Source organism: Rana temporaria, chromosome 1 (assembly GCF_905171775.1).
Source record: "Rana temporaria chromosome 1, aRanTem1.1, whole genome shotgun sequence".
Taxonomy (NCBI): domain Eukaryota; kingdom Metazoa; phylum Chordata; class Amphibia; order Anura; family Ranidae; genus Rana; species Rana temporaria.
This window is the reverse complement of record NC_053489.1, coordinates 140,250,697-140,277,461: the sequence shown is the minus strand read 5'-3', so window position 1 is coordinate 140,277,461 and position 26,765 is coordinate 140,250,697. Positions and strand designations below refer to the sequence as shown.

Sequence of the window (26,765 nt, the reverse complement as noted above, 5' to 3'; positions counted from 1 at the left end):
ATTATAAACATGATTTACTGTATATTATTTGTACAAGCAGAGGAGATACCGGCAAAACAATGTGGACGGGACTCAACTTTAAGGCCGGGTTCACACATATGCAAATTGGTTGCGGCTTAAACCGCATCCAATTTGCATAACATTATAAAATACATTGATTTCAATGAGGCTGGTTCACATATGTGCGATGCATTTGCATTGCCGAAAAAACGTGTGCGTTTTTTCTAGGCATTCCGGTGCAGCTCAGGTGCAAATTCAGGCCCATTATCTTCTATGGGCACGCATCTGATTCGCAGATGTGTTAATTTCTCTTCAGGATTTCTCTCATTCACCTTAATACACTCCCCCCCCCCCCCCCTCCCCTCTCCCAGGTCTCCAAATTCGCAGCTAAAATGGAGATTATCTGCTGAACAGTTCTCTTATCTCTCTGCAGAGATAAGAGAGCTGAAATTCGCACTGCACAAGTGTGAATCCAGCCTAAAGGAGAAGTATAGCCTGAGCTTGTTTGGCTCTACTCCTCCTATGGATCACAGCAGTGTTTCTCAACTCCAGTCCTCAAGGTGCCCCAACAGGTCATGTTTTAAGGATTACTAAGGCAGTGAAACTGATCAAATCACCTGTGCAAAATCATGGGAAGGCTGAAAACACGACCTGTTGGGGCGCCTTGAGGACCGGAGTTGAGAAACACTGGATCACAGGAGTGCAATTCCCTTACCCATTTCAGCAGAGAGCTGGCTGAAGTCTGCTTTCTGTTGACGTCACCAATGTCAGTCCAGGCACCGCATCATCCCGACCACGGAGTCTGGATCCGCCAGGTTCTTGGACTGACGCCCGGCTTAGCCTCTCAGCGAGTTGCTGAAAGCCTGAGATGGCCATCCCACCCCTTAGGCCTCGTACACACGACAGAGGAACTCGACGTGCCAAACACATCGAGTTCCTCGTCGAGTTCAGGGATGAAGCCGCCGAGGAGCTCGGCGGGCCGCCTTCTCCCATAGAACAACGAGAAAATAGAGAACATGTTCTCTATTTTCTCGACGAGTTCCTCGGCGGCTCCATCGGGCCAAAAGTGTACAGACGACAGTTTCTCGGCAGAATCCGGGTTTGACCGAGTTTCTCGCTGAATTCTGCCGAGAAACTCTGTCGTGTGTACGAGGCCTTACACAGCTCATCTCTCCAATCAGCGAGGAGGGAGAAGAGCAGAGAGCTGTGACTGACAGTCTACAGCTATTTGCTCACAAAGCTCTTAAAGTGAGTGATCATTGAGATTCGATCACTTGGTTCTCAGTGTAGAGGCGCTGGGGGACAGATGCTGCATTCACCTAGGCAAGTGTTATTCAGGAAATGTTTTTTTGTTTTTTACTTTTTTAAATATTGCAATACAATTTAACTGCACCCATTCTATTTTAATTGACTAAAACGTACTGGAGATTGTCGACTAAATATGACTAAAACAATTAAAGACTAAAATGGGACTAAAACTAAAATGCCATTTTAGTCAAAAGATTAAAGTGGTTGTATAGTCAAAATGTTTACTTTTACCTACAGGTAAGCTTATAATAAGGTATGGTTTAGGAGATATTCCCTTTGCAATGCGCCAATGACTTCAGCAGCACATGCGCATCGGGGATTCTCGGCTGAAAGCCCGGCAGATGCCGGACTTTGCCGGAAAAGAAGTCTCCCGCGTGCATGCGCGGGAGTGACGACATTGCGGCTCCAGCCACTCACAGCCACTCGCAGCGCGGTGCATACTAGCTCATTTTGCCTTTTGCCTTACAGGTATAAAAAAAAAAACTCAGCGGGTATACAACCGCTTTAAAACCAAAATTTGCTGCCAAAATTAACACCGGTCAGCAGCTCCAAAAACTGTAGCTGCTGACTTTTATTAAATAGACACGCTCACCTTTCCAGGGACCCAGCTCTGTCCTCGCCCGAACCGGTTTCTTTACTGGTCTTCGGTTCCATGCACAGGCATCTTAACTGCCCACTGTGCCATTGTGCATGAATGAGCCGTGCTGCACTTTGTGAATGGTCTCACAGCCTTCTGGGACCTGTGACGTGTCCCAGAAGTCTGAGCAGGGAGGAGAACTGGGCGATCTGAGTGGGTGCCTGTCCAAACTAGACTGACGGTCACCGTTCTCTTCTCACTGAAGACTGAGAACTGAGTGATCAACGGTCATATGATCACTCAGTTCTCTGTCTTAGAGCCGGCAGGGGACAGCTGCAGCTTGGATTGGTGCTGCAGCTATCTAGGAGAGTATATATGTTTATTTTTATTGCCACAATTCTATTTTAACATGAGAGACTGGATCTGATGTGTACACCCAGTGAAGTACTTCTTTCCTTTTCTTCCTCTGCTGTCTGTTTTTCAGGTGCACCCGACCAGACCACCCATTGTTCTCTATGGGGTGGCGGATGTTAGCGGCCATGTGTCCGCTGTCACCTGCCGGCATCCGATTCGATCCAGTCTGCTAAAATAGACGGATGGGCATACGTTCGCCATCTATCGATTGGATCGGATGGAAATGGGACATGCAGTTTGTTTCCACCTGACTGCCCCATAGAGAACAGCGGGCTGTGTCCGTGTCCGCTCTGCATAGCGGAATGGACACAGACCTGTCTTCCTCCTGCTCAGCGAGAAACCGTTTGGACAGATTCCACCCCGTGTGAAAGGGGCCTGATTGTTGCAAGCCTGGCTCACTTTGGTCACCTTGTCTTCAATTATAGGGCCATGTGGTTCCAGTCTTGCTCCTTGTTGTCTTATGTTTTTAGTGTCAATACTGTGGTGTCAGGAACGGACACCAGCAATTCAGGCATGTATACTTGTACAAGATGTGAGCTGTCAGTAGATGGATCACATCCCTCTCTCTGCTTGTGCAATGACTACACTACATGAGCAGTGTCTTCAGGGTTAGCAACCCCTCCTCGCTCCTGGGGGGGGCAGCAGAGAGATCTGAGGATGCAACTTCAGTTCTCCGTGCTGCCTGTCACAGACATGGCGGCACAGAGAACTGATTGCAAGTGGCTTGCGTCCCTTTGGTTAATTAGGACCAGCGTCTGTTCCATGTTTTATTTTGTGTTTAGAAGAGTGGTTAAATTGGGCTTGTACCACTCTTTTTGTTAATTTTCAAGACTAAAATAACATGCATCACTGCTATACTAGTCAGTCGTCTAAGTCTGCAAACATGACTGCCCATTTTGGAGTTTGAGCATTGGATAAAATATGACAATGAGTTCTGGCTGGTGTGTAAATTGTGAAGAACAGGCAGCGGCCTGGGAGGTGACACAGAAGGTGACACACACCTCCTGAGAACTAGGCTTCATTCACACAGCTGATGTTTTCACACGTGTTTTCTAGGAAAAAAGTTCCTGTGTAATCGGTAAAATACTTGCGCATATATATATATATATATATATATATATATATATATATATATATATATATATATATATATATATATATATATATATATATATATATATATATATATATATATATATATATATATATATATATATGTGTTTAAATGTGTAAGAAAGATGTGTATTTGTACATAATTTATTTTCCCCTTTGTGTGGACTTAATTTAGATGCATTTATACGCATAAGTGCGTAACGTGCGTGTGTGTTCCTTTTTGGACGAAGATTTTTAGATTCTGTTTTGAAGATTTAATGCATATTTATGCACCTGTGTGAATAGCTCCATTGAAAACCAATGCAGCTGTGTTTAGATTTGTAATTAAAAAAACACACGTGGGTGTGTGTCTATACACTATCTCACAAAAGTAAGTACACCCCTTACATTTTTGTAAATATTTTATTATATCTTTTCATGTGACAACACTGAAGAAATTACACTTTGCTACAATGTTGTGTACTGAGTGTACAGCTTGTATAACAGTGTCAATTTGATGTCCCATCAACATAACTCAACACGCAGCCATTAATGTCTAAACCGCTGGCAACAAAAGTGAGTACACCCCTAAAATGTCCAGATGTCACAGTACATGTTAGCATTCATGGTTCCCTCAATGAACTGTAGCTCCCCAGTGCTAGTAGCACTCATGCAGCCCCAGACCATGACACTCCCACCATCATGCTTGACTGTAGAGACACACTTGTCTTTGTACTCCTCACCTGGTTGCCGCTGCACACACTCGACGCCATCTGAACCAAATACGTTTATCTTGGTCTCATCAGACCACAGGACTTGTCTTCAGCAAACTGTTTGCGGGCTTTCTTGTGCATCATCTTTAGAAGAGGCTTCCTTCTGGGACGACAGCCATGCAGACCAATTTGATGCAGTGTGCGGTGTATTGTCTGAACACGGACAGGCTGACCCCCACCCCTTCAAACTCTGCAGCAATGCTGGCAGCACTCATACGTCTATTTTCCTCTCGTTGTGACTCTGAGCACGTGCACTCAACTTCTGTGGTTGACCATGACGAAGCCTATTCTGAGTGGAACCTGTCCTGTTAAACTGCTTTATGGTCTTGGCCACCATGCTGCAGCTCAGTTTCAGGGTCTTGGCAATGTTCTTATAGCCTAGGCCATCTTTATGTAGAGCAACAATTCTTTTTTTTTTTTTTTTTAAGATCCTCAGAGATTTATTTGCCATGAGGTGCCATGTTGAACTTCCAGTGATCAGTATGAGAGAGTGAGAGCGATGGCACCAAATTTAACACACCTACTCCCCATTCACACCTGAGACCTTGTAACACTAATGAGTCACATGACATCAGGGAGGGAAAATGGCTAATTGGACCCAATTTGGACATTTTCAATTAGGGGTGTACTCACTTTTGTTTTCAGCAGTTTAGACATTAATGGCTGTGTGTTGAGTTATTTTGAGGGGACAGAAAGTTTACACTGTTATACAAGCTGTACACTCACTACTATACATTGTAACAAAGTGTAATTTCTTCAGTGTTGTCACATTAAAATATATAAGAAAACATTTACAAAAATGTGAGGGGTGTACATACTTTTGTGGGATACCGTGTGTGTGTGTACATGTGTATATAATATATATATATATATATATATATATATATATATATATATATATATATATATATATATATATATATATATATATATATATATATATATATATATATATTCAAACAATCGAGACTTAAAGTGGAACTTTAATAAAAGAACACATAGACTTTTTATTACAGAAGTGATGTACTGTGGGGGAGATTTGCTAAAACTGGTGCACCCAGAATCTGGCGCAATTGTACATAGTTACCACTCAGCTTGTAGGTTTTATGTTTTTTAAAGGCTGGGTTCACACTGATGTGGCTCGCTGATCACAGCAGGGGGTCCGGTGCCTCCCTGTTCACAGATTCAGGTGCGAATCGGGTCCGAATTTCTGCCTGAATTTGCACCTGATTCGGAGCCAGAAGACACACGGGACCCTTTCTGACCACCCCGGAGGTGTGTGAACCTGCTTCTCTGACAGCCGGTCACATTCTCCTGACATGCAAATTTAATGCGGCGAAACCCACATCCAATTTGCATCAGTGTGAACCCAGCCTTATTGAACAAGCCAAAGTTAGAAGCTGATTGGTCAATATGCACAGCTGCGCCAGATTCTGTGTGCACCTATGCTTCTTCTGCATTAATGTATTCTTACCTGCACTGTACACGGACCTGCGCATGCGCAAGCCAGTGTACAATTTCGACATATGGCGAGAGGAATGAACTCCCGCTCGTGTGGAAGGGATGTCATTTTTGGTCCTGCAAACCAAAGTGGCCGACAGTTTGAGCCCTGAGGCTCCGTTCACATTTTTCCGTTGTGAGATCTCAAGCAGAAAGAAGCGCAGTGACTCAGCCTGAGATTCCAGAATGGAGCCTGAAGATGTTAGGGACTGGCAGGGAGCTCTGGGGCACCACATGGCTGGAGTGGAGGTAAGTATCGTTCCGCTTTCATTATTTCATTAATAATTAGCCCAGGTTCTCACTGGGCTGTGGGAGTGAAGCCGTGCGAGTTCAGCTGAACTCACACGATATTATCACTCCCACTGGTCAGTCCCGATTTCGGCCGCGATTACAGAGGCAGCTGTGCAGGTTTCTGCACCAATGTCAATGTAAATTTTGGCCTGAAATCGCGAAAAGTACAGAAACTACTATTTGAAATTGGTGCAGCGCCGCATATGCAGCATCACACCGATTAGGACGGTACCATTGCCGGCAAATGCCACCAATTTGACAAAAGCGCACCAGTGTGTACCAGGCCTTAAATATTATTATTATTATTATTATTAATAATTTTTTTTTTTTTTTCATAGACTTCTCTTAACTTTTTTAGTTTCAGAAAGTGATGTGAAAGGATGTTTTTTATGATTTTTATACAATGATATGTACATTTCTTCTAAGAACGCCATTGTGTTTACATAGTGAAGCATATGTGGCTACGGCACAACAGCTGAAGCTGTAAGTCTGGGAATGCGTGTGATTTGCATGTGTAGGAGGAGAGAGGGGGGGAGAGGGAGGTGAAGTTGGCAGTAGAAGGGTTGACGTGCACTGTAGGGAGCTTTAGCCAAACCGTCTGGAAGATGATTCGGTTCCTTGCATCAGGTAAGCAGCGAGATTATGGCAGGGTGTGTGAGGTTTTCGGGCTTGGGAAATGGCAATTTAGACGATTCTAAAATCTAGTCGGTCTTTAGTGCCACGAAGCTCGGTATGTGTTTCTGCAATAAAGTTTTTATATTTGGGAGCGTACGCCAGCTGTAATTGGTAACCGCTGCAGTTTACATTTCCTACAGTGGTAGTCCTCTTTTTTGTTTAAGCAGCTTGTCCCAAAGAAAGTTATTCACATTGTGAGTATCCAGATGACTGCATCTTTTTGTTACTTTATTGATGTTTGATGTGTGTTGTTTTTTTGTTTCTTCCTAACAGGCATTATTGGCATCATAGCTGTGTACTTGGTGTTCGGATATGGAGCATCTCTTCTCTGCAACCTGATTGGATTTGTCTACCCAGCATATATCTCGTAAGTGTTGCCTGTCAGATTTATACTACCGACAGGTGTCGGAGCATGCTACAATCTTTTTGAAACCAGCCTTTTAAAAACTGTACCCGTCTTAAAGCGGAGTTCCACTTAAAAATGGAACTTCCGCTTAACCCACTCCTCGCCCCCTTACATGCCACATTTGGCATGTAATTTTCTTGGGGGGGGAGTGGGGGCTTCAGGAGAAGGGGACTTCCTGTCCCACTTCCTCCTTCCGGCGAGGGGCTGGAAAGGCGATTAGCTTAATCGCCTTTTCACAGCCCCTCCCTGTAGGCGAGCGCCTGTCCAATCGGACGGCGCCGCTCGCGCATGCGCAGTGGGTGGCCAGCCGTGAAGCCGAAAGCTGTCGCTGCCGGGTGCCCACACTAAGAATGAAGACGCCGGCCAGGAGCGGAGCCCCGGCCGGCGCGTCGCTGGAGCCGTGGAGCAGGTAAGTGTCTGTTTATTAAAAGCCAGCAGCTACACTTTTTGTAGCTGCTGACTTTTAATAAACTTAAAGGCTGGAACTCCCCTTTAAAGGGGCTGTAAAGGTTTTGTTTTTTTATTTTCTAAATAGGTTCCTTTTTAAGCTAGTGCATTGTTGGTTCACTTACCTTTTCCTTCGATTTCCCTTCTAAATGTTTTTTTCTGTCTGAATTTCTCACTTCCTGTTCCTCAGTAAGCTTGCCCCCATCATTAGAGCCGTTCTGGCTGTGGGTTAGTCAGTGTGCTCGCACCCTCCCTTGGGACTACAACCCTGTGGGGGGACGCTGTGAACACAACATCTCCCCACAGGGATTTAGTCCCAAGGGAAGGGGCGAGCACGCTGACTAACCCCTCCAGCCAGAATGACTCGGATGATGGGGGCAAGCTTACTGAGGAGGAACAGGAAGTGAAAAATTCAGACAAAGAAAGAAAAAAACATTTAGAAGGTAAATTGAAGGAAGAGGTAAGTGAACCAACAATGCACTAGCTTAAAGCGGGAGTTCACCCGAAATTTTTTTTTTAACATTGGATTGAGGCTCATTTTGGGAAGCAGAATCGGGTGTAGCTGAAGAATTGTAAAAAAAAAAAAAAAAAAAAAGTTTAAAACCAGAAATTGATGGTATACATTTCCTATCTATTTACTAATGCCAGCAGAATAAGGATTACACATAATCAATCTTAATTGGGAGAGTGAAGTTCCTCTTTAACTTTACCAAAGGAAAGTGCTGACTTCTAGTACGGAGTGTCTTCGCCTTATCATGCTGTATATGTTTACTGAATTATGGTACAGAGTGTCTAGACGTATCATATATATGTTTACAGAGTTCCTCAAGGTACACAAGGTCCAGAAACAGACGGAACATATGTCTCCTGAGTTGTGCAATGCCCATACTGATATCTCTGTCTGATAAACAACCTAGTACAGTGGCTGTCTATATTGGGTATTTATTTATGAAATAGTTTGAGATATATATGTGTGTGTATATGTGTGTGTGTGTGTGTGTGTGTGTATATATATATATATATATATAATTTTTTTTTAAACATTTATTTTGGAGATCATGTGTCTGTGCCCATGTGGTTAATGCTGTTTACTCATTTATGTTTGTTTTGTGATTTTTCCCAAGTCATGCACTTTACCATATGCTTCTTTGTACAAATAAGGGACGTTGCATTCACTTCTTCTACCTATGAACACGATGGTGGTAATAATACAAGTATGTTTCTAGCCACCTGGAGCATAATTCTATTCTTTGTACTTCATTTAGGTGTGGCAGATCTGTGCCAAGTGGTTCTCTCTCCTTTTTTCCATTAAGTTTGCATAGATCACAATGGTGCGTCTGTCATCCCTGTAATATAATCACTCACCTGTTCGGGCAGACATGGCCTTTTATCATCTCCATAGCATGATCACTAGATTGGTCACGTTCAGATCTCCAGTGCTCTGTTTAGTATGGTTACAACATTTTACCTATTCCAGGATGTTTGTGTGAAAGATGCTAAATGAGCTCTGTGTAAATGAACACTTCTGTTTTCAGATCTTACTTCTGAATGCAGGTGATCTTAAAGGTGTCGTAAAGGCTCATTCTATGCATTAAGGAGAAAAAACACCTAGCAGTCATTGGCCTCTGATCCCCCTTCACCTCCTTAGCGGGGACGCGACGTCCTTCTCTCCACGGGGTCCCGGCTCTTGATTGGATAGATTGATACCAGCACAGCCACTGCCGCTGCTGTCAATCAAATCCCATGACATGGGCACTGGGTGGGCGAGGCCGAGTCCGACTTTCGTGTCTATGGAAGCAAATGCTGGACACGGGAGCGCGCCCGCAAGGTAACCTCCTCGGGGGAAACTCTAAGGAGTTATCTAATGCGGGGAGAAGCCGCCGAGGGACCCCGGAAGAGGATGTTCGGGGCCACTCTGTGCAAAACGAGCTGCACAGTGGAGGTAAGTATGACATGTTTGTTTAATAAAAAAAAAATTATCCTTTACAATCACAAGCTGGGTACACATGCTCAGTTTTATTTATTTTTTCATTCAACCCAGGGGGTTGTGATATTAGAGCGGCAATCTCCCTCGCTGTGCTATTCTGTTCTGACAGCGGGATTGCCCCCCCCCCCCCCCCCTGCCAGAACACATTGATCAGCAGTGGCAGTCATTGGCTGTCTGTGCTGATGGGCTGCTGATTGGATGCTCGTTTTCCAGCATGCCCATTCAACAGAAGACGGTCAGACAGCTGTACACACAAACTAAATGGTGTGTTCCCAGCTTTAGGGTCCCCATACACATTGCAATCTTTGTACAATCAACTTTGAATTTAGCAAAACTTTGTAACCTAGCAACATCTATCCACTTAATTTGTATCCAAGCAGGCCTTTGCTCTCTATCCCTGGTGCTCAACCTGTGGCCCTTGGGTCCCCTGCAGACTCTAATCCTTGCTTCCCCATTGCCTTGTTATAGCAGTGATTTATAGCATTCTCATGTAATATATCTACAGTCTGATTGTCTCCTGAAGCATGTGCCCAGGCTCCGAAAACTCAGCTGTCTGAGATTCTCTTTCCTGATTGGCTGAGACACGGCAGCAGCATCATTGGCTCCCGTTCCTGTCAATCAAAGCTAACTGGCAAATCAGGGGAGAAATGGGGCAGGTCAGGGCTCCATGACTGAATGGACATGAAGCTGTGACTCTGCTCGGCTGAACAGGAGGGGGGGGGGGCATGATCACAGAAGAGGGACCCGAGAAGAGGAGGATCTGGGCTGCTCTGTGCAAATCCACTGCAACAGAGCAGGTAAGTATAACCTGGTTTTTATTTTTATTGGGGGGAAAAAGATTTGACTTTACAATCACTTTAACCACTTACTGCCCGGTCAATAGCAAATTGACGTCCGGAAAGTGGTTTTGTTATCCTGACTGGACGTCTATTAACGTCCAGCTGGATAACATGCCGGCGCGCACCCGTGGGAGCACGTATCGTGGCGATCGGTGATGCGGGGTGTCAGTCTGACACCCTGCATCTCCGATCTCGGTAAAGAGCCTCCGGCGAAGGCTTTCTACCACGTGATCAGCCGTGTCCAATCATGGCTGATCACAATGTAAACGGGAAGAGCCGTTGACCGGCTCTTCCTCACTCGCGTCTGACAGACGCGAGTAGAGGAGAGACGATTGGCGGCTCTTCTGACAGGGGGGTATACGCTGATTGTTTATCAGCGTAGTCCCCCGTGGATGCACACACTGGACCACCAGGGAAGACGTTTTTATATCCACTGTATATCTTTCTTGAAGAGCTCATACAACATGAAGAGCCCTTTGTTTACTTTTCTGCTGAGCTGTGTGCAGGCAGCCCATGTAAGTAAATGGACATGCATCAACTATATAGCCTCACCCACACAGGGACCCGAGAAGAGGAGGATCTGGGCTGCTCTGTGCAAATCCACTGCAACAGAGCAGGTAAGTATAACCTGTTTTTCATTTTTATTGGGGGGAAAAAAATGGACTTTACAATCACTTTAACCACTTCCCGCCTGGTCAATAGCAAATCTGACAGCTATGCAGGTTCATGGACCTGGACGCACAGCTATGCGCTGAAGTTCATGCACCCTGTGTTCCTGTCAAGTGTCCATTCACTTAAATGGGCTGCCTGTGCACGGCTCAGCGCTAGGACAGAAGAGTAAACAAATGGCTCCCCATAGGACACGTGTGAATGAGCCATAACAGTGAAGATAACGAAAAAAAATCATGTTCGCTAGTGTGAAGCAAGTTCTGAAACTTGTACTTATGTGGAGTTGCCACATGACCGCTAAAAGTAAGTCTTGTAGTTGCAGTGCTGCGAGTCAGTAGGTTGGAGGTACTTGGTTGCTTGCACTTCTTTTTTGCCTTTTTTATTATTCCCCAGCATACATTCAAACAAAAAAAAAAGAAGAAAAGTTGCTTGAGGTTTGGTAGGCTCAGGTACTTTGTGATCATTGCATACGAGTTGGGTAAGACAGGCTGAGACCTATTTGGTACGTGGCCCCTTTAAATGTAGGTCGCACAGCTAACCCATATAATATTTCCACAGCTAACCCATATAATATTTCCAAACAGATGACAGACGTTCACTTGTCAGTTTTCGGAATTGGCTGTGACTGATGTTAAGAGGTAAATACTGAGATGTTACACTGCACAATGGAGGAAAAACAAGTACACTTGCTGTAATCGCTGCTATGGGCTATTCATCTTCCTCGCCACTTTTCCCTGGATTTTATGAAAGTCCCATGTAGCTGACAAGTGAGATCACAAGTGCTCCTGGATTTCTCCTGGATTTCCCGGCCTCCTTTGCTGGACGTTAATACTTTCAAATTTTTCTTCACAATTACCATATGAAGGATCCCTCAGGCTTCAAACAGGCTGTTGTCGCCGGGGCTTCCTATTGTTTGCTACAACCAGTTGTGGGTGCTGTGCGAAGCAAAGGCTACAGCGTTGCCTATTGTTTACAGCACTTGTTTCATATAACATGCTTTTAAAGGAGCAGGGTCCATTTTTATTTTTTTTTATTTTTATTTTTTTTTATTTGGGTTAACGCTTTTAAGGTTTTTCACCTTAAAGCGGAGTTCCACCCATTTCTGTGTTTATTAAAAGTCAGGAGCTAACTTTTAATAAACAGACACTCATCTATCCCGCGGTTCAGCAATGCGAGCACCCAAAGCCTCTCTCCTTCTCCTCTTCGCATTTCAAGTGTCGGCATCTGGCTGTGACAGCTAGTGACTTCACAGCCAGGTGTGCACTGCGCATGCACGTTCTGAATGGCTGTGCAATCTTCTGGGACCTGTGACGTGTCCCAGAAAATTGCAGGGAGGAAGGGGGAGAGGAGAACTTCAGCTTGGCACCATTAGCGGAAGTGGGAGCTGGGTACCTGTCAAAACTTGGTACCCCCTCCCCCAAAATGACATTCCAAATGTGACATGTCAGAAGTTCCTCTTATGGATGGAACTCTGCTTTAACCACTTACCGCCTGCCGTCAGATGATGGAGCGGTGTGGCTTTCGTTCTGGGTGGACGTTGCCCCAGAATGCCCGCTCTCGCAGGGGTGTGCAGCGATCGCTGCTGCGCTGTGTTCCTAGGTGACCCCGATCTCTGTAAAGAGCTGATGAAGTGGCTCTTTAACCATGTGATTGGCTCTGTCCAATCACAGCCGGTCACATGTAAATGCGGAAGTACTGGTAATGGGCTCTCATTGCCTCACAATGACAGTGTGTGAGGAGACCCGATCAGCAACATCGCCTCACAGGGGACACCCGGACAGGTCATCAGTGCCCTGATTACAGTGATACCAATCAGTGCCCATTAATGATGCCTTTCTGTGCTCATCATAAGAATTTTTTTTTTTTTTTTTATTCTTAAGAAAAACCCAGCAGTGATAAAATACCATCAAAAGAAAGCTCTATTTGTGTGAAGAAAATCATTAAAATGTAATTTGGGTACAGTGTTGCATAACCGCGCAATTGTCATTCAACGTGCGACAGCGCTGAAAAATGGTCTGGGCAGGAAGGGGTGAAAGTGCCCGGTATTGAAGTGGTTAATGCATTAAGGTGAAAAACCTTCTGTGCTGCCAAACTACCCCCTCCTTCTTTCTTCTTTTTTTTTTTTTTAATTGAACCCGATCCAGCGATGTGCACGAGCGCAGCGGCTCCAGCTACTGTCTTTCTCCTCATTGGACAGATTGATGGCAGCAGAAAACATTCTCGCGTTTCCTAATCGCTACAAAATGCGTGACGCGCTTGTGATCCCCGTGTCCCGCATTTTGCAGCAATCCAGAACCCCATGATGTGAACAGAGCCTAAGGAAATTTTGTATTTTGATGCCTTGCTTTGTTATTTAAAAAAAAAAAAAACGACCAATCCCGTTATTTCAGTTCAGGTATTACAACAGAAACGGCTTCTTTTCTGCACTTATATAAGAGTTAAAACATGACCTGAAGGCCCCTGGCACAGATCATTGCCCCACAAATCCTAGTTCTTGCCTATGAGCAAGATGTGAAATCACAGCCGGTCTTTGTGTGGAAGATATGGCGGCGGATGTGTCTGACACATATAGGGTGAGTCAGTGTATTTCTTACACACTAATATCACTGGCTGATCAGGAAGTGGTGGGCATGGGCAAGAAATGTGATCCTTCGCAGAATGACTGTCTCCATTAACCCCTTCTCTTCTTCGTACAATGCCGCAGATGTGGTTTTTCTGAGCAAATAACATGTATGTACAGCAAGTAGTGACTTCATCGTGATTCATGCACGGTTTGCTGTACAGTTCAATGTATCCACAGGTTTTAACCCTATAGTGTGTGTGCGCAGTACACCATCACTTATTCAGGGCATTATTATTATTATTATTACGAGGGGTCTTCAAAAAGTTTCTGCACTTCTATATTTTCATTGGAAACGGTGAGGGTGGGAGGAGTTTTGCTGATGCCATTAAAAAGTTGGTACAATGCTGGGGAAAAATGCATCGCAAGGGAAGGTGACTATTTAAAGTGAAAAAAAGTGTGGAAAGATTTTGAACAACCCTCATATTATACAGGATTTATACAGCACCATCAGTTTGCAAAGCGCTAAGGTAAACACAAAAGCTGGCATAGACAGGTACATTTTGGCCATCTTTGTAGTGACTGCCTAGCTTTACCGCCAGACTAGTGCAGCAGTCTGTATGATACATATGTGAGATTGCGGCAGATTTTCAGGATGATTACAATTCTGCCTTTTTTACCTTTTTTTTGATCATTATTCTTCTGCAGCCAGCTTTCTTGGGCACACTGGGCGTTTTTACGTCTGCTGTTTTTGGCTTCAGGCATTTTTTTTTCTGCAGCCAATAAACTCCCCAGCATGTTATCTATCCTATGTGTCCATGCACACATAGGCTTTTATGAGCGTTTTTTGTCAGGGGTGTTTCCGGGCTAGAAAAACCCCCAGAACTAGTGGATTTTAAGAGGAGTTTTTCAGCTGATAACTGGTTAAAGCTTAAAAACGCTGAAAAACGCGGCTATTCTGAGTTTATCAGTGTTTTGAGCCATAAGATTCTGTTGGAGAATAGTTTTGCTGAAAAACTCATTTTACACCTACAGCTAACGATGCTGGCGGTTTTTATAGCGTCCATTGTGCATGAGGCCTTAAAGCGGAGGTCCACCCTAAAAAAAAATCAAATAAAAAAAAACGTCAGCTGAGACCCGAGAGATTGCTCGGCTTAGGCTGCCGACATCGCGGGCACCCTGGAAGTATTTGTAGCTGCTGACTTTTAACTTTAACGCCAGACCCTCGCTTTATTATGAGACACTAGAGAACAATCTGGGTACCTATGGTATGCAGTGGTGGTGCCATTAGTAATATTGCAGTAGTCACGCTACATTTACCTCACAGCTTGGAGTGTACACTAAATGCTAGTCTGTGGCGGCTGCATTAGTTTCCTTTTCTTTTTTTGGCTTTTTCGATGTTCTGCCAGTCACGCACTTCCTATCCTATGGTGACAATGCTCACTTCTGTATTGTCTTTGCAAAGGCAGTGTTGTCACCATAACAGATGGGAGGGGTTCTGTAGTGCTCAAAGATTGCTGTCCACAATATAAATAACCGTTCAGCACAGGGAGTTCTAGTACAATCAACCGATTTCTTTTCACTTATTGAACACACAAAAAAACGTATTTAAATGGTATATTTCATAAGTTCATTGTTGGGGTTTCAAGACCATTTAGGCTAGGTTCACAGTGCTGTGATCCAACGTGTGTCAGGGAGGGAATCGGGAAGTGAAGCGTGGCAGCTTCACTGCCCTGTTACCTACTGCGCGAGCCGCGCCCTCACTAGTCCCCGCTGTCTTCTGGGACCAGTGTGTTTCCCAGAAGACAACGGGGGGTGACACGAAAGGGCGTGACTCCTGCGACAGTCTATTCCCGGAAGTGGGTGCAAATACCTGTATTATACAGGTATCTGCACCCCCCTCCCCCTGAAAGGTGCCAAATGTGACACCAGAGGGGGGGAGGGATTCGAAAAGCAGAGGTTCACTTTTTGTGTGGACCTCTGCTTTAAGTTTAGAAATCCAAAGGAGGCATTTGTCCTATCCTCAGTATAAGGCTAGGTTCACACTGCTGCAATACAATTTTTATCAGATTTTTAGTGCAATTTTTGTAGTACAACTTGGATGTGACTTTGATAAGGTTGTAAATTCTATGGGGCCATGACTGTACTGAAATCGCACCAAAGTAGTACAAGAACCTTTTCCAATATAAATCGCACTGTACGGAGTTGCATTGATGTGAATGGGCAGTTGTGCACCATTGAAAACAATGTGGTTTCCATTGTAATTCAATTCTAAGCCACTCAAGTCGCATCTGTAATCGCGCTGGTGTGAACGGAGGATGCACTGAAAAACGGGCCTGATGCTAGGAAAGGGCCAGTCTCATTCCGCTCCGTTTCTGGATTATGAAAGATGGCTGCAGCTCTGCATTGTGAGTATTGACAACAGCGAAGTCTTTACTTTCATAGATTCTGCAGAGGTCAGCAACCTGGTGCACCATCTGTAAAAGGCTACCTCGACTTTATGCACCACATTACACTTGTATCTAGGGTGTAACATGGTGCGAATGTGAACTCCCACCCTTAGTAAAACCGCTCCCATACAAGCATTTTTCTGGTTGCCTAGACTGGCTGAACCGAGCAGAACCTACTTTGTGGGTCTAGCATTGAAGTTTAGCTTTTCTCAAGCTTTGATATACATTTCCGTTCTGGGTGATGGGGAACAGCTTGAGTCATATATTAGATGATGCACAACGTGCTGCTTTTTAAACTGATTGAATCTCCATTTTATTTGCAGGAAAAATTGCAGTTTTTTAATTCATGCCCATTAGTCCTGGTTCACACAGGGGCAACCCGATTTACAGCGTGACTTTGCAAGGAGACTTCAGTGTGACTTGGAGCAACTAACTTTGGCTGTGGCCAATCACAGAATAATCAGCTCTGTTGGAGGGAGGGGTTTGCCCGAGTAAACAATTTTCTCTTCCTGTAAGGGCCCTTTCACACGTAAGGACCGTATGTCCGCATTTTCATCCGTCCGTTGCGGATGAAAACGGGACATACATGGGTCCCTATGTGATTACGGGTGTCAGCGGATGAACATCTGCTGACACCCGTAATTTGTCCGCCTCCGCAAAGATCCGCATTTGCGGACGGAAGAAAATCCTATTTTTCTTCCGTCTATCGGATCGGGTGAACACAGACATACGGTCCGTGTTCATCCGATCCCCTATAGGGGAGAGCGGAGGAAAGACAGGGCGGTCTCTGCACAGTGTGCGGGGACCGCCCTGTCAGCTGCCAGCTCAGCGGGGATTTTACGGAGGATCCCCGCTGAGCTTTGCGGACACACGGAGGCGGATCATTACTGATCCGCCCCGTGTGAAAGGGCCCTAAAGTTGCGTCAGTTAAGATGGCGATCCGACTTTGGAGGCAACTTCCATAGAAATCTATGGGTACAAGTTGCCTAGGAACCTTTTTCTGAAGTCGGAGCGACTTCAGTCGTGTACATTAAGACGGCTCCATTCACTTTAATGGAATTACTCATGTCGCGCGACGCAAGTCGGATCCCAAGTCGCTGTAGTGTGAACCGGCACTAAGTGGTTTAGTTAGTTTGTGTACATATTTATTTATTTTAGTTGAATATGTCTTGTACATGTTGTTTTAGTAGCTGATAAAGCTGTCCAAATCTGTTTAAACTGATTACGGTATATATTGTGTTTGAGAAACTGGGGTAGGCCCAGGCTATTATTATTTCTGTGTGTGTGCGAAACCCGTTTTTCAACCAGTCAATACTAATCTGAATTCTTTAAGGATTGCTGTATCTGAACAATGCATCAAACCGTAAAGGGAAAACAAATCTGTCGTCTATCTTGTCCTAGCAGGGTAAGACAAATTGTCAGATCATGACATAATCGTGTTGTGTTTTGTATCTCCATTATGGAGATATTAAGGCAAATTGCAGCAATCATATACTTTTAGTCTCTTTTAATGTATATTTCATTGTGTTGCTAGTCAGTACTTGCCTACAGATTTCTGTTTGTTCTTCCAAAGGTTTTCTTGGTCATCATTAAACTCCTAATGTATGTGCCTGCCATAATGATGATTATTTTTAGCTCGTATTGGCTTTCAGTGCTGAAAAGAACGTCGGTAATGGCAAATAACAATCCATTTTATATCTCAGATAATTGGATGCCGTCTGAGTATTCTCTTGTCCTATACTCAGACTTTGCTGTAGCTATGAGAGGCTATCATGTACTTGTTGATCTCAGAGGGTAGGAAGAATCTGAGGGACGGTGGCACTTGAATAGCATCACTTGATGGACACCTAGTTATGACTGGCAGCATAGGCGTGCGCACAGGGTGTGCCGGATGTGCTCAGACACACCCTAATCACCCTGTTCAGCACAGATTCCCCCTACTGCTCTGGCTCCCCCCTCCTTCCCTCTACAGCACTACCAGCTTCCCTCCTCTCCTCTCCTCTCCTGCCGGCTGTTGCTGCAGGAATGTTTTAGGTTGAGTGAGGGAAGGGGCTCGTTAATAATGTATATCAGCCCCTTCAATTTCTGAATGAACATGGCGAGTGATCGTAGTGTGTTTTTGTTTGAGCTTTGGGGTGCACATCCTAATGTAATAGGTTGTACACACCTATGACTGGCAGGAAAGACCCTTAGGGCCTTTCACACAGGCGTCATCAGTTCAGTTACGTTACGAAAAATACTAATGAATGTGGATTCGGTTTACAGCGGTTTGCACTTCAGTTCACATGTGTGGGTTTTTTTTTTTTTTTTTTTGCATACTTTGGTTTGTGCAAAAAAAAAAATCAAGGTGACAAAAGCATAAACAAAAATGCTGACATAAAAAGCATGGATATATATGGATAATATCTGTTCAGATCTGTCTAAAACAGGGGTGTCCAATCTGCAGCCGTGGCCCGTATGCGCCCCCCAGAGAGCTTGGCATGCACCCTGGGGACGCCGGGGATGCCATGCAAGCACAGTGGCCACTGTGGGTGACAGACAAACCCCAACCCATGCACATCTGTAGGGACAAAAGGAATGCCGTGCAAACATAGCAGCCGTGACAGCGTACATTGATGAGCCAGGCAAATGCATACCTGGAGGGATGCCGGGCTGATATTTTTGCAATGGCACTAGCAACACGGGACGCAGGGGCACCAGGTAAGTAAATGCTGCATGGACGAGGAGCTGAGGAGAGCGGAGAATAGGTGCAGCTGCTGGTGACCTGTCATAATGGTTAATGAGCCCAACGGCTGCACCTCTACCCATTAAGAGCTGCAGAAAGAACTGCGCATCGGCTATCCTTTTAATTTTAATTTTAGTGCATTTATTGTTCAGCCCAAGACCATTTATTTTCCTCCAATGTCGCATAGGAAGGTGAAAAGGTTGGACACCCTGGTCTAAAGTGAAAAGGATGCAGCTTTGTTCCAAATAAAAAAAAAAAAAAAAGCAAGGAGGTGGAGTTTAAAGTGGTTGTAAACCCACTCTGACAACTTGCACCTACAGGTAAGCCTAGATTAAGGCTTACCTGTGGCTGCAAGAAATATCTCCTTAACCTACACGGTTAAGGAGATATTTGCAGAAAAGACTGCACCGAGGTCTACGGCGCATGCGCGGCGTAGACAACAGCGCAGGCGCACTGAGCGGGCCGGGTCTTGAATAGGATAGTGCCGGGATTGTGCCGGCCCTGCGCATGCGTGGGAGTGATGTCATCACCGCTCCAGCCAGTCACAGGCAACGTGGTGGTGGAGGGGAACGAGGAGCGCTTCGCGGCTTCGATCTCAGGTAAGTGTCACATAATGAGCCATGGCATACTAGATCATTATGCCTTTCACTTGTAGGGTTTTTTTTTTTGCAGGAAAAACTTCCTCTTTAAGCTCCACAAAGGCAACTGGCACAAATTGGGCTTCATGCAGGGGAGTTGCTGACATGCAGTAATGGCAGCCAGAAAGATGTGAATGGAGAATCATTCAGAATATTTTTTTTTACAAAGCTTAACATTTATGCTTCTCTCCCACCATGGCGCAGAGCCTTTTTTTTGCATGTGTTCTGCAAGGGCAAAAATAAAACTGTTGTTCTCTATGCGCCTTGTTCACCCCACAACACTGGTCCCCACAACACTGGTCCCCACAACACTGGTCCCCACAACACTGGTCCCCACAACACTGGTATCGCATGCAGATTTTTTTCTGCATAGGGGGGAAAAAAACTGACATGACATCAACATTGGTGTGAATAGGGCACATAACTGACATGCATGGAAACTGGTGTGAGTTTTTCCATCAGTTCTCATGCATGTATGGTGTGTGAACAAGCCCATAAAATTAACTAATGTAACTGCAGTTATGTTTTCATTACAGTTGGGCAGGAGATTGTGGGTGGAGAGGGGAAGACCTAACTTCTGTTGTCCCTGCATATAATGCCATCATTAAATTGTCGCCTGTGTGTTGTGCCAGAATTGTCGCTTGGTTCTCTGGATAATGCCATATTTGCCCATACCACTTTAGTACTATGGTACACTCTGCTAACCTGGCACTAAGCACACTTTTTTGAGGACAATACTAATATTATTTAATCCCCCGTAGGCCTCTTACAATGACTTGGATCAGAATGTGCTAATGTTTTTATTTTTTTTTTCTTTCAATTTTGTGCAATTGTGATTTCTGCTCCTTCAAGGGATCCTCACGCTGCCAGCACAAGCAGAACATGTTTGTTTTTAATAATGCAGGCACCGTTTTAAATATCCAGTACTCCATATCCTGCGGGGACAAATTAAAAATGTAAGACAGTGGCTTTAGGTTTGCAGAAATGTTTTGGCGCCTGATAAACTAAAGCTGGCCATACACTGGTGGATTTTTTTTTTCTTGTTCAGCCTATTTCTATATATACACACACGCACGCGCGCGCGCACACACACACACACACACACACACACACACACGGTGTGAATGGACAAATCGCCTGCTGTGCCTATTTTATGTTGACAGCTGGCCAGTTGTCTGAATACCCAGTTGTATCTGATTAGATGCAGCTGCTTTTCAACAATTTTCTGACCAACTCCTTTGTTTTTTCAATTGAGTAGCATTGGGTGGGATGTGGCTGATAGGGCCGTCCCACGAGCAAATTTTGTCCAGTTCATGAGGAACATTTGTACAGGGCATGGCCAGCTTTTTGGTGTATTCTGTCATTTAGTGGTCTGTGACTGGTGAAAGATCGGAAGAGAAGCAAACGGTAGAACTTCAAACCCCTATGTGACTGAGAATGGGGTACATTGTACCTTTTTATCCATTCACCTGAAAAAAAAAAGTGTCAACAATACAATGCACTATATAAGACAACAGAGAAGACCGGGCAAGAGCTAGCAGAAGACAACTGGACAGCGGGAGGAGAACCGGAGAGAGCGGAGAAGTCGGAAGAGACCCCCTGCCTAATAAATTGCACAATGACACAATGTTTTATTGATACAATGTACTCATTCACATAGGGTGGGGGGCCCGGGATCTGGGGATCCCTTTATTAAAGGGGCTCCCAAATTCCGATAAGCCCCCCCCGCCCGCAGACCCCGACAACCAGCGGCCAGGGTTGTCCCGAAGGGGCCCTTGACCTCATCAACATGGGGGCAAGGTGCTTTGGGGTGGCGCAAGGGCTCCCCCTGCCCCAAAGCACCATGTTAAGGGCATGCGGCCTGGTACAGTTCAGGAGGTGGGGTGGGCGCTCGCTCGTCCCCAACCCCCTTTCCTGGGCTGCTTGCTCGCATAAGGGTCTGGTATGGATTCTGGGGGGGACTCCATGTCGTTTTTTTGGAGGAACTACTTTAAAGTCGTGCCAATATAAATGGTAGTCATTGAAAATCATGTAGAATGTCATGCAAATCATGGGAGCAGTCGTATAAGTGTGAAAGGAGCCTTGGTAATTACCACAGCCAATTTCATCTGAGGGAAATCTTGAAAACATGACCAGTTGGGGTGCCTTGAGGACTGGCGTTGAGAAACACTGGTTTATACTATAAAAAATTGCTGTGCGCCGCTAAGGTGTTCAGGTTTGACTTGAGGGAAAGGTTGCAACCTTACTAGGGGAGAAAAGGAATGAACGGGGATTGCAGTGTCAGCATCTAGACACCTGTCAGAGTTCAATATAGACAAGTGTCATTTGTGTTTAAATGAATTATTTATGCATGAGCATCTCAGGAATGTGTGGTAAATGTTACCTTGTGCTGCTAGGGCTTTAGGAGTATGTGGGGGGGGGGGGGGGTTATTCCCCTTTTTTTTTTGTCCTTATAATTGGCTTTAGTAAAATGTTAGTAGCCTGAATCTGCCACATGAACAGAGTGTTAGTACTAAAGCCTCTGCACATGGGCGATTTTCATGCTGCCAAGTACACAAGAAGACCCTGGGGCTTGTAAACCTATGATGTACCCTATGTTCTAAAAAGAATGCAGTGAGAGAAGGTTAAGAATGAAGAGCCAATTAAAAGATAAAACAAAACCAGACTTTGCTGCAATACTCGCCATAAACCCAGAGATTTCCCATGGAGTACTTTTCTCTGCCACTAGATGTCCTTAGTTTTTATGATCCGCATCATTCACCCACTTTCTACATTACCAGGTTGTCCTGGATCCTCCCCAGCCTGTGACCTGCGACCCATTGATGCACAATGCTTGTAGTTGCATGTGTTTGTCTGGTAATTGGAGGGTTAAAATAAGCGGTGGGGAAGAAATACAATGCCTCTTCACTGCCTGTCTGTTGCTATTGGAAGCGTGATCCAAAAATGGATCGCGCTTCAGACCGCAAAGTAAGTCCAATCGAGGCCTTACTTCCATGTTTTATGCCCACTATGGAAATTGTATTTGCCTGCAACTGAAAACCTCCCATTGCTGGGTTGCCATGGTCTGGCCCGCATTCCCTGTGATCAGTATGAGAGGAATTTATCAAATCTGGAGCCACCAGAATGGATCAGTTGTACATGGCAACCAATCGGCTTCTAGCTTTCATTTTCAAAGTTTAACTGAACAAGCTGAAGATAAAAGCTGATTGGTTACTATGCACAGCTGCTCCAGTTTTGATCAATGCCCCCCAATGTATTTGAGTAGCCCCGGCCTACAAAGGACAAATTCCTCTCTCCGAAGGCATTTTGTGACCGGCTGTAGCCAGGACTTTGTAGGACAGAGAGATGGATAATGCCGAGTATCTGGACATACTGTGGAGAACAGCCAATAAGATAGGCTTGTTTTTCTTTGCCTTGAAGGAACTGCAGATTCAGCTATATAACCATGTTATATTGTTGCTATATTATGTTGCGGCAGATATACTGTAGGGCATTTTTTTTTTTAACCTGCTGAGATCTGAGCAGTCCTCCCATATTTCTCCTTCATATTTTTGTTCTACCAGAGGAATCTCTGTATTATGCTGGAGTTAGACAGCCCCCTGTTTTACTATAGATTTAAATAAAAAATGTATGTAGGATGTGGGCTAGCCGACTCATACAGGGGAATTCAGAGTCCAGGACTCTTCACAATTCTGATGTACCTTCATATGACAAATGTTGATGCAGTCTACAGATTTGTGTACTTGTACGTGAATTTGGAACATGCAACGCCTGTGGACGCACACTAAGGTCAAAGTGTTCATACGGACACTTCCCCCCTCAGTGCGGATGCACTTCCTCCCTACTGCTGCAGCGGTCACACAGACGGTGCAGCAGTGGGGAATTTTGTATCTGGGGGGTGGGGGGTGGAAAGTGGAGCCTGAGATGGAGATTCACCGACAAAGCGTTCCCCATCAGGTCTGCTCCCCTTGTGATTGACAACAGGCAGTGGGTGGATCCTTATCCAGTAGACGACCTGCTATTGGCTATAGAATCCGCTCATTGCATGCTGTCCAGTAGAGAGTGGACCTGATGGGGAACTAGTATCCTCTTCGCTTCCCCATCAGGCTCCTCTCACTGTAGTTTCACTGGTTCTCAGGAGGGAGGGGGTAGCGGCAGCAAATATGCCACTCTGCTACATACAGAGATGGGCATTCTGCCTGTCTCTGTACGCCAACTTAGAATAGGTCTTAGTTCTCTCCCAGGTTTATCCATTAACTGGAGCTAATTATTTTTGGATTTGGTGCATTAATGGCACCACTTAGTAAAAGTGGGTGCCAGTAAGAACTACCTGAATCTGCTGCAAATGTTGGTAAAGTTCTTAAAATGGGCAGAAGGGATTTGTGAATCTGGCACAGGCCATTTTAAAGAGACATGGCACCAGAGAAGTATAGACCGAACACATTGGGAACATTATACCCATAAACATGACCTAGTTTACAAGTGTATTTTTTTTTTTTTAATGCTTTATGTCCGAAGTTTTTTTTTTTTTTTTTTTTTATCAAAGCTGGATTTCTATACAGTATTCCAGTATGCACAGCCATATTTGAGCTAAACCATATTTGTTTTTTTTATTGTGCCACCTCAATGTCTACAGATCTTTGTTGCTTTACATTCCATTCCAAAAGCTAAAGGGCCCTTTACACAGGTGATCCAATCAGGTTTGCTTGTCCGTTTTCTATGCAGACCTGATTGAAAGGTCAATGCATTCCTATGGGCTGGTGTGTGTAAACGGACTTGTGCCTACCTCCGGATCTGATCAGGTCTGCTCGAAAAAATAAAAATAATGGAAGACAACTGCGTCCTCTTCCATTTGGGCAGACCGAATCGGAAGCAGCAGGGACAGCGGAATCCGTTTACTACCGACCGCTCATAGAGCAGGGTTTGATCTGTCTGTGTCCGCTCTGCATAAACTGAGCAGACACGGACCTGTCTGCCTCACTCTGCCCCGATCAGTGGACAGATTACCTGCGGATTGGAAGGCGGCCCATGTGAAAGGGTTAAAAAAAAAATGGTAGTTCATGTGTTAAAATGTAAATTTCCTTATGTTTCATAATTATCTTACTGTTATGGCATCCGGGGGGGGGTAAAGGCATTTGTTATTGGCAGTCATCCCTGACATGCTGCATGTGCCTGTACAGTATGGCCATCGGGCAATGAAGTGAAGATAAGCGATCGGTTCCTGAGATAATATCTAGGAATGCAGGAGCTACCAGAAAAAAAACTATAATCCTTTTTTTTGTGTTTTTCTCTTTTTTTAGAATTAAAGCCATTGAGAGTCCAAATAAAGATGACGACACGCAGTGGTTGACCTATTGGGTGGTGTATGGAGTGTTCAGCATTATAGAATTCTTCTCGGATATCTTCCTGTCCTGGTTTCCCTTTTACTACATGATCAAGGTAAGTTGGTCCATAGCATAGTCAGCAAGGTAAGTTGGTCCATTGTATAGTCAGCAAGGTAAGTTAGTCCATAGTATAGTCAGCAAGGTAAGTTGGTCCATAGCATAGTCAGCAAGGTAAGTTGGTCCATAGCATAGTCAGCAAGGTAAGTTAGTCCATAGTATAGTCAGCAAGGTAAGTTAGTCCATAGTATAGTCAGCAAGGTAAGTTAGTCCATAGTATAGTCAACAAGGTAAGTTGGTCCATAGTATAGTCAGCAAGGTAAGTTAGTCCATAGTATAGTCAGCAAGGTAAGTTAGTCCATAGTATAGTCAGCAAGGTAAGTTAGTCCATAGTATAGTCAGCAAGGTAAGTTGGTCCATAGTATAGTCAGCAAGGTAAGTTAGTCCATAGTATAGTCAGCAAGGTAAGTTAGTCCATAGTATAGTCAGCAAGGTAAGTTAGTCCATAGTATAGTCAGCAAGGTAAGTTGGTCCATAGTATAGTCAGCAAGGTAAGTTGGTCCATAGTATAGTCAGCAAGGTAAGTTGGTCCATGGTATAGTCAGCAAGGTAAGTTGGTCCATAGTATAGTCAGCAAGGTAAGTTGGTCCATGGTATAGTCAGCAAGGTAAGTTGGTCCATGGTATAGTCAGCAAGGTAAGTTGGTCCATAGTATAGTCAGCAAGGTAAGTTAGTCCATAGTATAGTCAGCAAGGTAAGTTGGTCCATAGTATAGTCAGCAAGGTAAGTTGGTCCATGGTATAGTCAGCAAGGTAAGTTGGTCCATGGTATAGTCAGCAAGGTAAGTTGGTCCATGGTATAGTCAGCAAGGTAAGTTGGTCCATGGTATAGTCAGCAAGGTAAGTTGGTCCATAGTATAGTCAGCAAGGTAAGTTGGTCCATGGTATAGTCAGCAATGGGATTCTAATCACTCACTGAAGGCCATTCTTCTACTTGCGCAATGATTTTCCTCCTCTGTGTTCATTGTTCTAGTTAGAAGGATGTCTTACCCCCTTACTGTCTCAGGCTTTAGCCCTTCGATCTGGTGATTGGCAGATGTGTACAGTGTGTGCCCACCAATCTGATATTATTATTATTATTATTTAATTAAATTTTTTTTACAAAATTTTAGGAGCCCTGTTAGGGGGCCTTCGTGAAATATTAGGGTTTAAACTGGGAATCTGCGCCACACAGGGTGATTGGGGTGTGTCCAGGCACACCTGGCACACCCTGTGCGCACGCCTATGCCCTTCATATGCACTTGCATGATTTACTATCAGTGGTTTACTTTCCATTCAGGTCTTTTTCAGCTGATGACTCCTTGCAAACTAAGAAATGCTAATCGTCAGATGACGAGCGTTTTTACGTTTGGTTGTATTTGCAGCTTGTTCTGATTCTAAAAGCTTTATTTGCTAATTTCTGGGTTACACACACAGACACAGTATGCTTGAGAATTTCATAAGCATGTATGTGCTCACTCCCACAACCCTTGGTAAATATGTATACTTGTATGCCAACCCAGGGTGTGACTGGTAAAGCAACTATATATTTATGCAAATCTGTCTTGGCACCATTTTTTTTTTTCTGGAAAAAAAATTGCTAATGCAAAGTATTGAATATTTATATGCAGTCTCCTCTCTTACCTTTTTGTGGTTTTCATGTGTTGCCTGAAAGTAATGTTTGTGAACCATGCATTCTGCGACTTCAGATTTTTCAGTGTTTATTTTTCAATTTCTATTAATTAAAATTAAACGAATAGTGAAACAATTTATGACCAACATATGAGCTTGGAACTTTGGTTTTGTTAATTATAGTTGAACACAATTGGGCCCCAAGAGGTGTGGCTAGTTTAGCAAGGAATTGGGCAATGTGTGAAAGACGGAGGAGAAATGGGTGGGGAGTTGGAGGAAGAGCCAAAAAGTAATATAGCAAGTAGCCCTTTAAAGGTCTTTACAGCAAACCTGTACTTAGAATGCACATCGTAATCCTTCCTG

General features: G+C 44.4%; 1 protein-coding gene across 2 annotated transcripts in view; it reads left to right on the top strand.

The window, feature by feature from the left end:
- The window catches only part of REEP5 (receptor accessory protein 5), a 44,858-nt gene that overhangs the window by 13,421 nt on the left and 4,672 nt on the right, over positions 1–26,765 (top strand). Inside the window, exons 1-3 of one of the 2 annotated variants that reach the window (XM_040343534.1) lie at positions 6,482–6,582; positions 6,904–6,997; positions 24,652–24,790. In XM_040343534.1, the coding sequence (XP_040199468.1) occupies positions 6,561–6,582; positions 6,904–6,997; positions 24,652–24,790 (255 nt within the window). In that variant the 5' untranslated portion in view covers positions 6,482–6,560. Of the gene's footprint in view, positions 1–6,481; positions 6,583–6,903; positions 6,998–24,651; positions 24,791–26,765 lie in introns of those variants that run through there. The other variant, XM_040343526.1, reaches the window with a different exon arrangement.